The 16,076-nt window shown below is 44.8% G+C and overlaps 1 protein-coding gene across 1 annotated transcript in view; it reads right to left on the reverse strand.

Moving 5' to 3' along the window:
• SPTBN1 (spectrin beta, non-erythrocytic 1) overlaps positions 1–15,496 on the reverse strand; it is an 81,835-nt gene extending 66,339 nt beyond the window's left edge. Inside the window, exon 1 of the mRNA XM_005422641.3 lies at positions 15,297–15,496. Coding sequence (XP_005422698.1) covers positions 15,297–15,444 — 148 coding nt within the window. The 5' untranslated portion in view covers positions 15,445–15,496. The remainder of the gene's footprint in view (positions 1–15,296) is intronic.
• Positions 15,497–16,076: the final 580 nt, after the last annotated feature.

Consider the following 16,076-nt stretch of genomic DNA (forward strand, 5'->3'; position numbering starts at 1 on the left):
CGTACAGCTCCAAAACAAAGGCTTTGTAGACATTCTTCAAGCAAAGAGCCACTAATCCGAGGAAAGACCTCTTGTGTCAGCAGAGTTAAGCCACTCCCTTTCCATCACACACGATATTTTGTATGGTTATTTAGCATTTCATGGAGTATCTGGTGCACAATTTACAACATTGCCTGCACCTAGGCTCCACCCTGAACGAGATCACTGGCAGCGCTCCTTTTCAAGCCTGTGATGTGAATAAACAGCCACAGGATGGTCTGCTGCAAAACTGCACAGAATTTACTGCACTTTATCTCTTCTGCTGGAGGAAATTGCAGTACTTTAGGGAGAGCACTGCATCTTTTTTTAACCTTTTTAAGTCAACTCAGTGCATTCCACCGAAGGGAAAACTCACTTTCTGTGCTTTCAACAATGCAGTCTGCTTTCCTCTTTCAGCGTGATGTAAACACACAGATAATGGATTCCTGAAGCAGTGACCCAGAAAATGATAAAATCTGCCTTCTTTAGACTGCTAACTAAACCAGCAAAGAAAGAGGCATGAGCCAGGTTTTTCTTCATGCCACAAACTTAGTTCTTTCCAACACAAGTACCACAGCCTAAGATCTGACAGATGTCCAAGATAAAGCCTGTAATGCATTCCCTCGTGTGCAAGTTTAGAGCCTGGATTTTCCATGCCTTGTCCCAGGAATTTCCATGTTCCCAGTGTTCAGGATGCTGTCATTTTGCCTCATTACATGCAGTGTGCAGCCATTGCTGTGAGCCAGTTTACAAGATAAACCAAGTGCTATGAATGAAAGATTTTTTTCCCTCCCTCCTTAAGCCAGCAAGTAGGAACACTCTTTGCACTAACCAGGCTCTTGCCCCCTCTCTGACAGGAACCACAGACCGCACTTGCAGCACAGACCAGAGTAAATTAAGAAACATGCACAGAAGGGCAGCACTTCGCTGTACTCAGGCTGCTCTGGGACTATCTCCAGAGTCACATGGATCTGGAGGAGGAGGTTTGGTTTCAGTGAGGAATTCTTTTTTATTTTGCAACTGCAATCCCAGAGTTCATTCATTGTTGGGATGTGTCTTCCACAGAGAAACAGCAGAGCTCGTTTTACCCTGCCTGAGGCACAGAGCTGCTGGGCACCATCCTTCCCCCTGCCCTGGGGGTTTGCAGCCCAGGCCGAGGCCTACCCTCCCTGCAGAGAGCACACAGCACCCCCAAAAAACCCTCTGGTTCTTACACAGCCAGGGAGTTTAAGAAGAAAATATTAAAGGACAATCTCCCTGTCCAAAAGCAAAGAAAACTGGGAATGTTAAAGTACAGAATGCTTTCTCAGATATCTATAGCATGAGCAAACTAATTCGTTAGGGAATTATGCAACTGTTCTTCATTTGAAGAAGTGAAGCCACCCGCCTTTGCAGGAGGTACACAGGGGTTGGAAAGGGCCCTTGCACTGCAAGCTGCACCCAAACACAACTAGGATTTATGAGTGATGGCCTCTTTTAATTGTATTTTATTTAAGGATAAAATAAATAGCAGGCTGCTTCCTCACTCTCCCCCTTATTGTTCTAAGAGACGTGGTCTGGCTTAGTCCTCTTTGCATGGCTCAGAGGCTGGACACACACCTTAACCCCGTGTAAGGCTGGGGACACCTTCGGAGCCAGAAAGGCCTTAAAAGAACTCAGAGCTTTTCCCCACAGCACGAAATTCATCCTCTCTCACTAGCGCCTTGGTGCAAAGAGAATAAGCCCGGACTAACATGTTTACAAGGATCACAGAATGGCAACACCTCCAAAAACCCCGCACAGGCTTACCTTGTAACTGCTTGAATCGTCCTTCTAACTGGTTATAGTTATACGGCACCTGAGCTGCATATCCTGGGGACAACGGCCCGGGCATACTGGTTGATTTTTGTAATTCCATTTACAGGTAGCGCAGGGATACGATGAACTGCAGCATAAAGGAACCACAAGTTTCTTTACCACACATCCAGGTAAATCCCAGCTTCCTCCAGTAGATTGGCGTCAGTCCCTAGCGAAAACGCTCCCCCCTGAGCCCTAAGTAAATAACAGCTTCGGTTCAAAATCCAGCAGTGTGGCTTGGCGGTAAGCTCTCTGTAATGGATTCAAACGTAAAGCACCAGGAGGGTGGTTTCTTGGGGTTTTTTTTCCCCAGTTCCACAACAGGCAACTCTTAAGTGCTTGAATCTGGTTCAAATGCTCGTCTGGCTCTGGCGAAACCAAGTGAAATAAAAGCAAGCGTGCGATTCAGGCCGAAGTAAAGGCAGCATGGAGCCACGCGCTGCCGCCCTGACCGGCGCTCCCAGGAGCTGAGCACACCTCAGACCTTTCTGCTGGTTTGTAATATAAACAGCAGCCGCCCGGGCGCAGGCTGATGTCACTCGATTACCATACGGCACGGTGGAGCAAAGGAAGGCTGTACCAAGGGCGCGCACGGTGGTACCTTCCCAGCTGGAATTACAACCTTTTGTTAGGAGCCTCATGTAACGGAAAAGTCTCAGATTACTATCACTTGAAAAGGAGGGCACTTTTCTTTATTTATCTGCGGGGCTGTCGGCTTGCAGAAGCACCACACGCACACAGAAGCGCTCATTCAGTATTTAGCACCAGCCGAGGAGGGGACGCGGGGAGATGTACGCTCCAGCACACCGGGAACAAACGAAAGCTTTGTCGAAAGGTTCTTTAAACAGGCAATTCCTGTCACTTCGGTTTATGTTACTTGACGGTATTGAGGATTTTGACATGCCCTGTGCATGTGGCTCCTTGCCCAGTTATCAGTGTGCTGGGTATTACTGCAAGATTAATGGGCTGTGCGCTGAGGGGGAGGGCTCTAACGTAAATAAGGATGCCTCGCCGAGCTCTGACTGGCACCTCAATACCCTGCCGAAATACAAACGTGCACAGCAGCAGCAGCAGCTGGGCTTGGCCCTGGAAGTCAGTTCCTGCAGATGGTATTAGATACAGGATGTCAGTTTTCCCTCAGGGACATGAGCTCCCAGCCTTCACTTAGTTGTAAGTGAAATTAAAAGGTCAATTCCACATTCATAGTCTCGGTATATAACATTTGCCTGTTCATTTTTAAAACTGCTGATAATGTTCACACAAATGTTTTCTTTTTTCTTTTTGCATTTCCAAATTCCTTTCCACTGGAATCCATGTTCTCTCCTCCTCCCACTCCATCCCTTCATTAAACATTTCAAAATGTTGCCTTTGTTTTGATACTGTCATTTCACAAGGTTTAAGCCATATAGTAATTTCTGTGAGGACAATTTCTGTGGGAGAAACTCAGCCCACTCCCCTACTCACTGCAGCCCAAGGTCCTGCTTGGTGCAAGGTGGAAATTCAACCAGCCATTACCAGCACATCAGGGAACAAATGTGCACAAAGTCCAACCATGAACACTGCCAATTTAGCGAGAAGTGATGGAAGGTGACACTTCTCAGCTGAAGCTGGGGTTTCCAAAACCACATGGACTGTTGAAAATGTCTGGCACACTGCTCCTGAGGTCATAAATGCATTTAAAATATTTATGGCTTTCAACTATATGGTTTTACTTAAAACACCACCATAACTCTAGTCCAGAGTTACTTATATTGATACAGAAGGACTTTTACTGGAGTATTTCTGTGCATTCCTTTATTTCAATACAGCTGTATTTAGACAAGACTCCTGGTACTACAGCACACCTCAAGCAGAGCCTAAAACATTTCTGAAAGCTGGCCTTCATCCTCTCCAGCACTACCCACTTGGCCACGAAGGACTCCTCAGCTGCCCCAGACAGGTTTTACAGTACCAGGGAGGAAAGTGGCTGTGTAGGGGACCAGGCCCTGCAGGCTCATGCCCTAAAAACATGTCTGGAAGGAGTCAGGGGGACCTGAGGAAGCACCTGCAGTTGCAGCCCCAGCAGGCAGGATGCTGCTCTCCAGACAACAATGGGCTGATGTGGCTCCTGCTAAACCCTCCCCTGATAATCTCTGTGCAGCCAGCTGTCCCTCCAGCCCACAGGCACCCACACCAGCCCTGGCCATGGGCTTTCCGGGGAAGAAGGGCAGCACAAAATACCAAAGGCACCCAAATTCCCAGGAGCAGAGCTGGGTAAGCTGAGCCGTTAACACAGCAAGTGAACCCTGCCGAGCTGGAGGCGCCCGTTTTGCCCAGCACACAAGTACAGGCTTATTTCCAGCACAGATATTTCTCCTGCAGCTTCCTACCAACAGCAGCTTTTGCCTGCCATGCCTGACCTGCGTTATAATTAAATGCAAACCCTTCCCCTCAAGAGCAGGCAGGCAGCCAGGCCCTACCTGCAGGCATATCAACTCATTCTGTCCCACCTTGAGCAAACAGGTGTTGCTATGTGAGCTCAGAGGGTAAAACTAAAGTCCAAGCGACTGACGGGGAAACTGGAGCATTTTTAACACCATGAAGGCCATAAGTCAGGAACTTTTCCCCAGCTGAAAGCTTTCCCAAAACCTTTGGCAGGCAATGCACTAATGCACATGGTCATTATTAAAAATATTAAGAAGTAAACTATTACAAAAGGAAAATATTAAAACCTAAAAATAATTATTTAGCTTAGGCCCCTATAAAACACAGACTGGCCTTACCCACCCCATCATGAAACATTAACACCACACACACATTTACATTTCAGCTTGTCTCCTGTAGGACAACTGAAGCTGGGAAGCTTCAGGAGATATTGAACAAAATTTGGTGTTTGATATTTTTTTTGTCCCTGTCCCCTGTCTGTCCCTTCCAATTCTGGCCTGCCCAGTAGCACTAAACACTACCTTAAAGGGAAGGAATTGCAGCAGCTATGGAGCAATGCAGGCTACACAGTGAGTAGGGGGGAAAGCTAAAGGAAAAGGGAAGTACGTGTGCTTGAGCTGAGCTTATTTTGTTCAAGGTTTGATAAACAGAGACACCTGACGTGTTGTCAGCAGCACTTGCTGTGAGTATCTGACCTCATTTGAGGTGCCACCCAGGTTGGCATTTGGGCAGAACAATGTGCTCCCCAGCAGCAGATGTGACAGACTTTGCTGCTGATGAGGGTTCAGCTCCTGGGGCTGGCCCTGGTGCCAGGCTTAGCTGCCAGGGCCCTCCTGCTGCTCTGCTGGGTACTGCCGTACATCTTAAAGGCTCTGCTGAACAGGTTGGTGGGAATTCAGTGGAAAGAGCAAAGCAAAATGGGGACATGTCTGTGTTTGTGAAATGCTACACCGTATGTAGCAAGGCTGCTTCCAAATGGGCACCCTGCCAGCTCCCCATCGGTGTGAGTCACACCAAGCCTAATCCATTGGGCTGCTGCTGCCTGCAAATGAGTGAACCTGAGCCCTTCTCTGCTGCCGTGTGGCCACGATGCACCGGATCGATCACAAGGCTCTGCGTGCACAAAGCCCTTTGTGACACCCCAGTTCTACTCATTTCCCCTGTTTATCTTTAATTGACTAAGCCCTTGACAACACTAATTAGATGATATGTTATGGAGGGGATTGAAGGCTTTAAAGCCATAGATAGCTTTGGAGTGCTGGGCCAAGTGCAACTTATCACATCAACACAGCTGGAAATTGTCCATTAGTGAGTACAGTAGTAAAAGATAAAGAGAAGGAGAAAAAGTAGGACCAGATCATATATTAATCTTAGCATATTGAGGAGGGAGGGGTGTGCTGGGTTTTGGGGTTTTTTTATTCTCTAAATTCTGTGCAATAACTTTTGCTGGCACAGTTTGAATTGTCCCAGTCTCACAGCACCTGCCAGGTGATGATGGCTTGTGTACTAGCTCAGAGTGAATAAAACACAAGTGATTATCCACTTAGCCATAATGCAGAGTGTCCTAGCTGACATGATCAGAGCTTTGCAAAGCCTCAAGGAGAACGAGAGGTTGATTACAATAATATTATGAATGTACAAGCGACATTTAGAAACAGCTGCTTACCCCAGAACACAAAAGGGCCTCTCCTGGGCTCTGTCTTTACATGGTTCTGAAAAATGCTGCTGAAGTGAACAGGTTCTAACACAAAGGAGAAAAAACTAGGGTTTCTAAGGAAGAAACTAGTGTTAGATCCAGAAAAAGTGCCTTCCAAATTCCTAATTATCAATGTTTCTAAGCCAGAGCTTACAATAATTATGAGTCTGGTTAATCATCACCCTTGTCTTTACTCTTTCTTGCTCTTGTAAATTCTCTAGTTGGTGGCCAACTAGGAGAAAAAAAAAAAGAAAAAAAGAAAAAAACTACTAAGATAAAAAGGATGATTTATTAAACTAAAATGCCAGAGAAATCACGTAACGTTTTGCTCCTCTCCTGAAGGTGGGTAAAGTTCCTACACATCCCCTAAGTGCTACAATTAGGAACTGAAAACTCATTATCACCCTTGCCTCCATCCTCACAGTAAAAACAAAACCTTTCCTTATATAATGGAGCAAAGTGAGATAGGTTTTGCTGCGGATTGTTCTAGAACATAATAGGAAATAGTTATTTTTACCCTATTTGACAATTTGCATAACATGAATCCTGAAGAGTTAGCTGGTTTCCCTCCAGTTTTTATCTAAGATGCTGGAAGCAGGGAGCAGCAGCCCACACACCAAGCAGAAATGAGCTGCCAAGCTCATTATCTCTGCTGCAGGTATTGGAGGGAACAGCACCGTTCAGTTTGTAACCTGCCGTGTCCTGCAACACTTGGTAACTCTCTCACATGCTGCTGAAATGAAAACAAGCAAACCAAGAGATCTCCTCTTCAGTAACATTTCCATTGCAGAAAGTAACTCAATGTTTATGTTTAAAGGGGATTTTAGGACAGTGGCAACTACGCTGTCACTGGTTCCTCCCAGTCCCTTCCAGATACACTCTCTGTGACTCCCATGGCTTTGGAGAGCCAGTGCAACCCAGAGGCAAGGAAAAGAGGCCCATTAAAAAGTAGGGGACAAGGATTTTTATAACAGAAGGGTCTGTTTAGATCCTTTCCTTTTGCCCTGTCTGGGCTGGCCTTCCAGCAGCTCAGCTCTGAGTCCCAGGTACAAACCAGCTTTGGGCTCCAGGTGAATCTCTAGGTTGTGACATCTGAGACCAAAACCTTCGGGAATTTTCTCAGAAATCGGGCCAGAATATCAATTTATTACTGAAACTGGGTCAGTTCCACCTGGTTTCAGGTTTCAGTTTACACAAGTCCCAGATTAACAGGAAAGTTGACATGACTTTTGTAACAGCATGTCCTTGCTAACTGCAGGAGTCAAACACCTGCCAGGAAGGACAGCAGGCAAGAGCTACAGGAGGCACTTGCAGAACATTACAGAAGAAATTTCTGTTTCTGTGGGTTTGTATTCCAACCTGTACTGCTTCCCTTACTCCATGAACTCACCAGCACATGGAAGTTACCCTGAAAAGCTGTAACTACATTCCCAGGTTCTATTTGTTGCCCATGGAATGCACTTGGCTTGCTCCCTGACAAAGATGGACAGCCCTTACAAAGCCTGTTCAAACAAAGCACACTGTTCAGGTACAACTTAACACACTACTGGCTGTGAAAGTTTGTCATGAAAACACTTGTTCATTTTCATGCAGAAAATTCTTTTTTATGGGTTTTGATTTGGTTTTTCAGAAGCTGGCATTATTGTCATTGCCTCTCTCTCCTTTGTCTTCCACCTGAATTACACCTATGTTTCTATGTATGGGAGAGAGACACAGAAATGCCCACCCTCCTTTTTCTCCCTTTTGCACCATTTTGTTTTTCTTTCTTTTTCTTTTCAGTCTGACCAGGAACACAGATACATAGTTGCTACACCATAATCACTCAGGCATGACAATTCAATGTCTTGCTACTCTTGAGCAAAATGGAAATTGGGTGGAAACAAGCAGCAGAATACAGTGATCTTTAAAAATCTCCACAAGCCAGAGTATGCTCCTATCTGGAAATTGCCACTCCCCAGAAAAAAACACAGCGATCAATTGACAAGTATTAACTGTGTCCAGCTCATGAAGTTATTATTCCAGAGCAATGGACTTCATTTTTATATGATGTATTGAAAAAATAATACATTGTACAAAGGGATGTGCAAACACTGTCACTTGACACGTCTCTGCCTTCAATGCTTAATAAAGGAAGAAAAGCTTGAAAAAATACTCACACAACATACACATACAAAGTGGTTGGCAAAAAAAATAGTAGTGATTGTCTTGCTCACTAAAAGAGCTGAAAACTGTTAGGGAGAATGCTGGAAACTAAAGAAGTGGAACTTCGAAGTGGATTTTCATCACCCTCTCTACATGGCTGGTTCTCATCCCCATTCCTGTTCTTTTCGCCTCTTCCCCATCAAGGAAATTCGTCTCCAGGCAATCTGGGTTTATATCTCTCCAGGATATTACCTCAAGATAAGAATCAAAGCTCTGATCCTAGGGAATGATTTCATCACTAATCTTTCCCCATTAGAGGAGCTCCAAGGTTAACAGAAATTAGTAAACATGTTTGAATCCTGCACGAATTTCACTTTGCAGTGTGCTCTGTTAGACATTATTTATACTTCAGGGAGTGCTTTCAGGCAGTATCCCAGCAACAAATAGAAGGAAAAAATGCAAGGCACATTACAGATTTGGCTGAATAAATAACATAAATACAGAAACATTGCTAGTTAGATGCTAAAGACATGAGATGAGAACATTCTCTTCTGCATACGCATTTTTTGTGGAAAGACTTCTTTTGAATTACAGACTCATGACTAGGTTTTGAAATTCATCCACAGCTAAGCTTACCCCTGAGAGAAGTCATAACCTTAAAAAATATATATATTGCCAATATTGGCATGTAGTTTCTATACAGAAGAAATCCTTTCCATTAAGATTATTCAGTAAATTATCTAAAAACAATCTCATTATCACAATGAAGGGTCTCATGGTTTCTCTGTATTAGATGTCCCTAAAACACTGACTCCAACAGCAAAGAACATTAGTAGTCTTCTCAGTCTACAGGCTTCCTGTGAAGGGCCATCTCTGGTCAGGTTCCCAGCTGGTGTAAGACAGCATGGCCTCAGAGAAGCCAGGGGAGAAGCCAGGGGAGAAGCCAGTTTATACCAGGTAACAATGTGGCTGGGAGGTCTCCTCTAAATTGCCAACTTCAGCATATTATCCCAGGTTTAAGACCGTGCCTGGCTCAGCTCTCACTGACTGCACGGAGGGTGTCTCCCAGGGAGCATTTTTCCTTTCCCAGAGCAGCTGCTGCAGCCAGAGCTCACTGCCTCCCACTCAGCTCAGTGTTTTGGGGCAGCCAAAAGCATGTCCCCTGGTGCTCCTACTCTTCACTGATGCCATGGGGATGAATGGATGAGGAAAACTGGAGTAGACAGGAGAGCAGTGTGCTGTGCTGCTCTGGGAATGAAGGCACAGCTCCCACCTAAGGAAGCTCCCTCTGGAAGTCAGTGCAGTGCCACGGTATTGAAATGCCTGGGTATGACCACACAGACTGACGTGCTGCAGGATTATCTCCATGCACAGCTCACGGGTAATATCCCAAAGGCAAACACACCTATGCACACAGAGTCAGCACACGTGCATCAGCTTTCCATTGGCTTCCTCTGGGTACAGATGGCTTTTTATATTTAGGCTTAACTAGAGCACAGAATTCTCTTGTACCTTATTTTGTTAAATTACTGCATTGCTGTCCAAGCACAGAGTCCTTTCTGTGCATAAGGACTGGTGCATGCCTGGAGTTCTCCTCAAGGAACTATGAGAAGCAGATATGGACCTGTATTCCAGCCCAGGAGCTTAATGAACAGGAATTCCAAGATCCAGGGATCAATCAACACAGGCTCATGCTGGCAAGATGCTGGGCTCTCCTGTATACGTGTCCAACTCAACAGTGCTTGGTCCTGAAAGGATTTCAGTGGAGACGTAAAATGACAGCAGCACTCAGACTTTCCAGAGTGGGGCTGCCAGAACTGCTCCTATCCTGCTCCGTCCCCAAAGAAACAATAATCCTCTTTTTCCAGCCCCAGCTCATCCTGCCTGAACAATGCATGCCAGATTACAGTCATTCACCAGGATGCAACCACTGTCATACACCACTCCATTACTAAGTACTCTTAAATCCTGTCCATGGAGCAGACGAGCACACGCAGTTCCAGACAATTCCTAAGCTACATTTAGCAGGACTTCTTCTCAGCAGCTTGGCTCTCCACTCAAGAGGCTACACAAGGCCAGGGATCTAATCAAACTACCAAGAACCTGATTTACACCTCGTAGTTTGCAACATGACTTTGATTCTAAAGAGAGAGAGGACAAATTCCCCCAGCCATGCCCAACTGAAACCAAAGATCACGTTGTTACAGCAGCAAGATACAAATGACCGGGGTACCGAGCTACATTTTCAATCATCGAATACATTGTTTGCTTCTACTTGCAAGTTATTTTGTATTTCACAGAGAAACTGGCTCTTCTTTTTGGGTCAGTCTACTGATAATCTTTAAAAATAAACCCACTAAGACCAAAGTATTATTTATCATCTGGTTTTTGCTATCTGCTTTAGAAGCAGCTCTCCAAGGGAACTTTAAAAGCCAAGGCATTAATGCACAGTGGCAGATGGGCTGAGCTTTTCCTTGCTCTCTGACAAGAGCACAGTGTGCATCAGGAGTCCCAGCCAGCACCACAGGTGACATGTGGCAGTACAGCAGCCTCTCTGCTGCCCTGCTCCTTCCCTTTGTGCCTGCATGACACACAGCACACCAAATGATACTGCTGCTTCTAACAGCTGCGGATTCTGGGAAGGTTAGAAATTATAGAAGAAATTGTTCCAGAAGCAAAATCCAGAAGGAAAGCATAGGGTGAGGTCAACGTTTGGAAAAGCTTTTGTTGAAATAATTCCATCAACTTTTATCTGAGCAAAACAAGATTTTTCAAAATAAGCCCTTTCATGCTCATCTGGGTATGCCTGCATTGGGCCTGTAGCTCCAAACAACCCACGGGCTGTCAAGCAGCTCTGCCACACCCGTGCAGAGCAGATTTCACTGCTCTAAGTCTTTTATTTCTGTTTAGTCTCAAGTGAATCCTTCACATGCCCTCTCAAGTTGATTTACAAGCATCACTAGAATGCTGAGCTCTCCTTTCTTATCACTTGCTGCTATTAAAATTAGTGACTGATTTTCAAGTCCTGGATAGCTCAGGTACAGGATACTTAGGAAACACCCTGCAAGAGCTTATTCTCAGTATGCTCTTTCAAAGCCAAGAACAAATCCAGTGTTTGTTCTCTTGAGCTCTAAATCATTGTACTTTGCCCTTTTTTATTGGTTTGAGACCTGAAACTTCATTCTGTATGCTCAGAGTGAAACAGAAATTTTGCTATGAGAGAGATGCTTGACAGCAGGGCCAGGCAGGTGTGTGATACCTGGACAGTACTAGAAGCAGAATCTTCCTTCTCATTTCTTTGTGGGGTTGTTCTGCTGACTTTTTGCACTGCAGCTGTGGGGGAAAATGACTCAAATATCATGGCCACAAGGGGCTAATTAGCCCCACATAAGGTATCCAGAACTCTCCCACTGGAAGTTTTCTCTAATTTTTTAACCTTATGAAATGGCTATACCACTATATTAAAATGTTTTCAATAGTGTAACTTCAGGAACAATTTCAATGCTTTTTTCCCTCTTGCTGCTGGGAGAATTTAAGGGACTGGCATGAATGACAAGCCTATTTTGGGCAACTAAAGAAAGCTGCACAACAAATGCAGCCTCCTGGCTTCCCCTGTCAGGCTCATGAACAACACATCATGCAACACCAGCGAGTGCCCCGACCTACGCACGGCCACTCGGGTGAAGCTGGAAAAGGAAAGCACTCCTGCCCACACTAGGAAAGTCCTCTCATTTCATAAACTTTGATATTGGTTTTAATTCGTGGGCCAGAGAGCTGAGTCACAGACCTTCTGGTCACTTGGATGAGCCCAGAGGATAAAAGGGCAAAATATAAATGAGCAGAAAAGCAAGTAACTGTAGCCAAGTTTAATACTGAATTAGCTAACTGAAGGAATGGAAAGTTCTGGAGGTGATAATTCTCATGCTACTGAAAACAGCATCTGAGCTGGCAAGCATGGCACACCTGAACCTCACAGCCCAAAGGCTGAGTGTAAAAAAATCTGCTGAACAACTGAACTGTTTCTTAAGATTTTTGCAAGAGCTTCATGCACCAAGGAGCTGCACAACAAATCCTGTTAGCTGATGGTCCTAGACAGACGAAATCCAACCCTTGAGGATTTGTGAATGAGGAATCTTGCACAAACACGATATCTTTTTGGCTCCTACAGAGCAGGTAGAATTACCTGGTCTTCCAGCAAGACCTTCCAAAGAACCATGGAGAACAAGGACAGGTGAAAGATGATTTCCTACAGTGGGATACCTTACTTGGAGAAGAAGGGATCAGTTACCTTCTTCTCATATCAGTTGCAGAGTGAATTAGCTCAACATGAATGGCAACCAATCTGGTTCAATATCCCTCCAAATCTGGATTCTGATTGAAAGTTGAGTTCCCAGATGATTTCTTGGTTTTAAACGAAAACAATCCTTTGCATTCTGGTTTTCATGGTACACAGACTGCTTTAATAACATCAATTATCAGCTGCTGTACTAACAACACTGGTTTTCTCCTATTATTATATCATACTTGCTTTAGCTGAGCTTTCCTTCAGGACATTGTTCCAATCACAGATTATTCTGACCACCACCTCCTGCCTTTGTTGTTTAAATATTTCAACATCCTGATGGAATGTGGGGCCATCAGGATTCTTTCTAGAGCCTAGAGTATCAGACTGGCTACAAACCTCACTTCTTATTTCCTCACTCTTTGCCTTACTTCACCTTAAAGGAAGTAAGTTTCACTTCAATTACCGTGAAGCAGAATGAACATGAGATGGAAGCCCCGCCAAAGAGGCACTTCACAGCTTGTGGAAGAGTGTGGAAAGAAGATGCCTGCATCTGCAGAGAACACAGAGCCATTAGTCAGGCACTGTAACATGCCCACAGCTGTTCTGCTTTGGAACACAGCAGCTTGCATCTGGGTGATGAAATTCAAGGAACCAGTGCCTGGGGTGTTCATTTGAAACCTTTCATATTAGGACAAGGGGATGATGATGCACGAGCGTTTCATAGACTGCAAGACATTGATAGTCTTTTGTTATATCTTGTCACTGACACACTGCAAGGGGACAGCCACAGGCACCCTTGAGATACAGCCCACCCATGACCTCTGCAGACAGAAATGCTATTGTCAGAAGGATGCTCAGTCTTGGAGATGTGGGGAGGTGTTCATGCCCACAAAGAGCCAACGCTCACCCAAGTCAAGCTGCAGTGTTGTTCTGTCAATCCACACCCCAAAGGTGGCACACAACTGCTTCAGAGAGCACTGAGGTTCACACAGAGGAAAGTGATGGTGGCAGTCACTCAAACACAGGGGCTGCAGAGCCCAGGACACCTCCTGACATGCCCCAGCTGACTGTGTGTGCACCAGGCTTTCACCCGTGGTCATTGTGCCCAGTCCTGTGACACGCAGCTGAGTCAGAGCACCTTTCCAGAAAGGTCCTGTCTCCACTGAAAGAGGACAATGACAGAGATTACTGCCAGCCCAGCTCCGGGCTGCAGCTGTTAAAAACCTCCCAGTGCCTTTCTGGGGAGATGCAAGGGAAGATCACCCACCAGACAGCATATCTGAAAACATATGTTGAACAGTGCCAGGAGTAGCATAGCTCAGCCTTTAACCATAACCTTGGATTTGAAATACAAACCTCTCCTCACTCCTCTCTCCCTGCACCATGATTAAGCTTTCAAGCAGTGCTGCAGCAATGCAGGATGCTAAGCCAAGTTTTGGCAGCACACAGCATTCTCAGCACCAGAGAATTACAGGTATGGAAATATATCAAATTAAAATAACCATGAGTAATGCTTATTCAGAAGAAAAATAAATACACCATACTGTGGGGGAAAATGTTTAAATACCTGAATTGAATCTTCAGCAAAATTATTTGCTTTGCCATGAGTATGTGTTTTAAGCTAGCTAAATAATTCAAGTACTTTCCTTACATTACTTCTCCTTGAAATGAGAGTTTCATGTTTATTATTCATTACTCAGGTGGGGAGCTCTGCTTGCTATAAAAGTAAGTGGAACAAGCAGCTGCAGTAAGGTGAGATCTGGGACCCAAACACAGCTCATGAGCTTTGTATTAAAAGCATTTCCCACCCAAGGAACAGGATACAACCTACAGCCACTCATGTGGCAGGAGTAAAACACAGTTTCTTCCTCAAACAAGAGTAAGCTATTAAAATAAAGCAACCCAAGCTGAGATTCATTCTGTTTCTCACCACAGGTACCAGCAAGCTCCTTCTGACCCCACTCAGCACAGCCCTGCCCAGGGAAGGCATTTCCCCTATCATTCCCAATGCACACTGTGATGGGAACTGCTGTAATTAAAAGCAGCAAAATTTAACACACGACCCCTCCCTGTGAGCAGTTCCATTAAGTCAATAGCATTACAATCCCCAGGAAGAGTTATGTGATCTGCTCTCTGCCCACCTGCATGAACTTCCCTGTTGCTGAGCTCCACACCTGATCTTGGCCTGTGCCTGACACGTACAGGTGTTTGGCATCTGATGCATCTCCATGGCCAGAGTGGAGAGCAGAAAGGGCACGCTGCACTCCAGCCCCAGCCCCATTGGAATCACAAATGGAACAGGTGATACCTTTGTCTCAGTGCAGCTGATTTAATAAACCTGTCTCAACACCTTATGAAGTGTTGGGTTTAAAGCCACTCCTGGAGCTCAGATTTCACCAGCAGAATGCTCAGCGTAGTTTTGAGCTGTTTTCTGTGCCTGTCCCATACTGCCAAGGCATTTTGTTCAGAGGTCAGAAATGTGGGCATGCTACCATAAAAGTCAGGAAATCATTTACAGAATGCATAAAAATTGCTTTGCAGGGCAGTGACTCAGAGCTGAGAGGACATGACATAATCTCTTTGCTCTATAAACAGATACAGTTAATGTATAGCCTTTAATACGCAATAATCAAACACAATCTTGTTTCAAACGAGAAAAGATCCAATCCAGTTTCATTTCTCTGCTGATGACAGTGGAATTCAGCAGAAGACAGCAAGCATTTCACAAAGAATGCATAGTCTCATCATTCACTACTGCATGACAACTACCTCCACCTACCACATTCCTCTTTCCAGGACTAGTGAGCTGTTTTGCACACTTCCAGATGGAGGTATTTTGAAGGAGAGCTTTGTTACCCAACTTTTTATTTCCCTAAACCCCAAGTCAGTGCTTACCAGCCAGGGCCTTGATGCGGGAGCGCTCGAACAGCCGAGCAGAGCTGTTCTCATTGTCCCAGTCGTCCACATCCCAGCGGTTGTTGACGTCGCTGTACTGCTGTTGGATCTCAATGTTGTCGTAATCTGTCGCTACCGTCGTCGTCATCCTGAGTCTTCTCCTTAGCCTCTCCTCACCATCAGATTCTTCCTAAAACCCTCTGTCAAAGAAAAACACAGAAAAATAAGCATTTAGAGGGTGCTCATATACTGGAAGAAAATCGTAAAGGTCAAGCTCAGGAGTTTTGGTTTCAAAAATCAGTGACTTTTACTTGAGGACAAGCTCAAGAACAGAAGATACCAACCACTCCTTCAGAGAACAAATATTCTCAAAAAATTAAGTGCTTTACCAAAGCACAGAAGCTTTGCTGCATACACATATCCAGGATTGTCATGTTCAGCTCCACAAAGCAGAACATGGATGGAATAGTGCAGCAAAACACTTCCACAACTGTAATTTTCAATTGGCTTTAGAGATCTGTGAGTGTTGGTTAAAGCATATGGAGCTGTGGATAACTTGGCCTCAAGCACAAAGATGACCTCCACACCTTTACAAAATGGTGCAAATAATTGATAGAAAAAAAACCCAGATTCTGAAAAAGCTACATAAGCATTTGACAAGCAAAAGCCTTTTAACATGTGTTAATATTTCTGTTTCCATATGCAAATACTGACTTTGTGACTGGTCCTGGCAATTTATTTATGAACTAATCCAGATAAAACCAACTAAATGATGCATTA

Source organism: Geospiza fortis, unplaced genomic scaffold (genome assembly GCF_000277835.1).
Source record: "Geospiza fortis unplaced genomic scaffold, GeoFor_1.0 scaffold275, whole genome shotgun sequence".
Lineage (NCBI taxonomy): Eukaryota > Metazoa > Chordata > Aves > Passeriformes > Thraupidae > Geospiza > Geospiza fortis.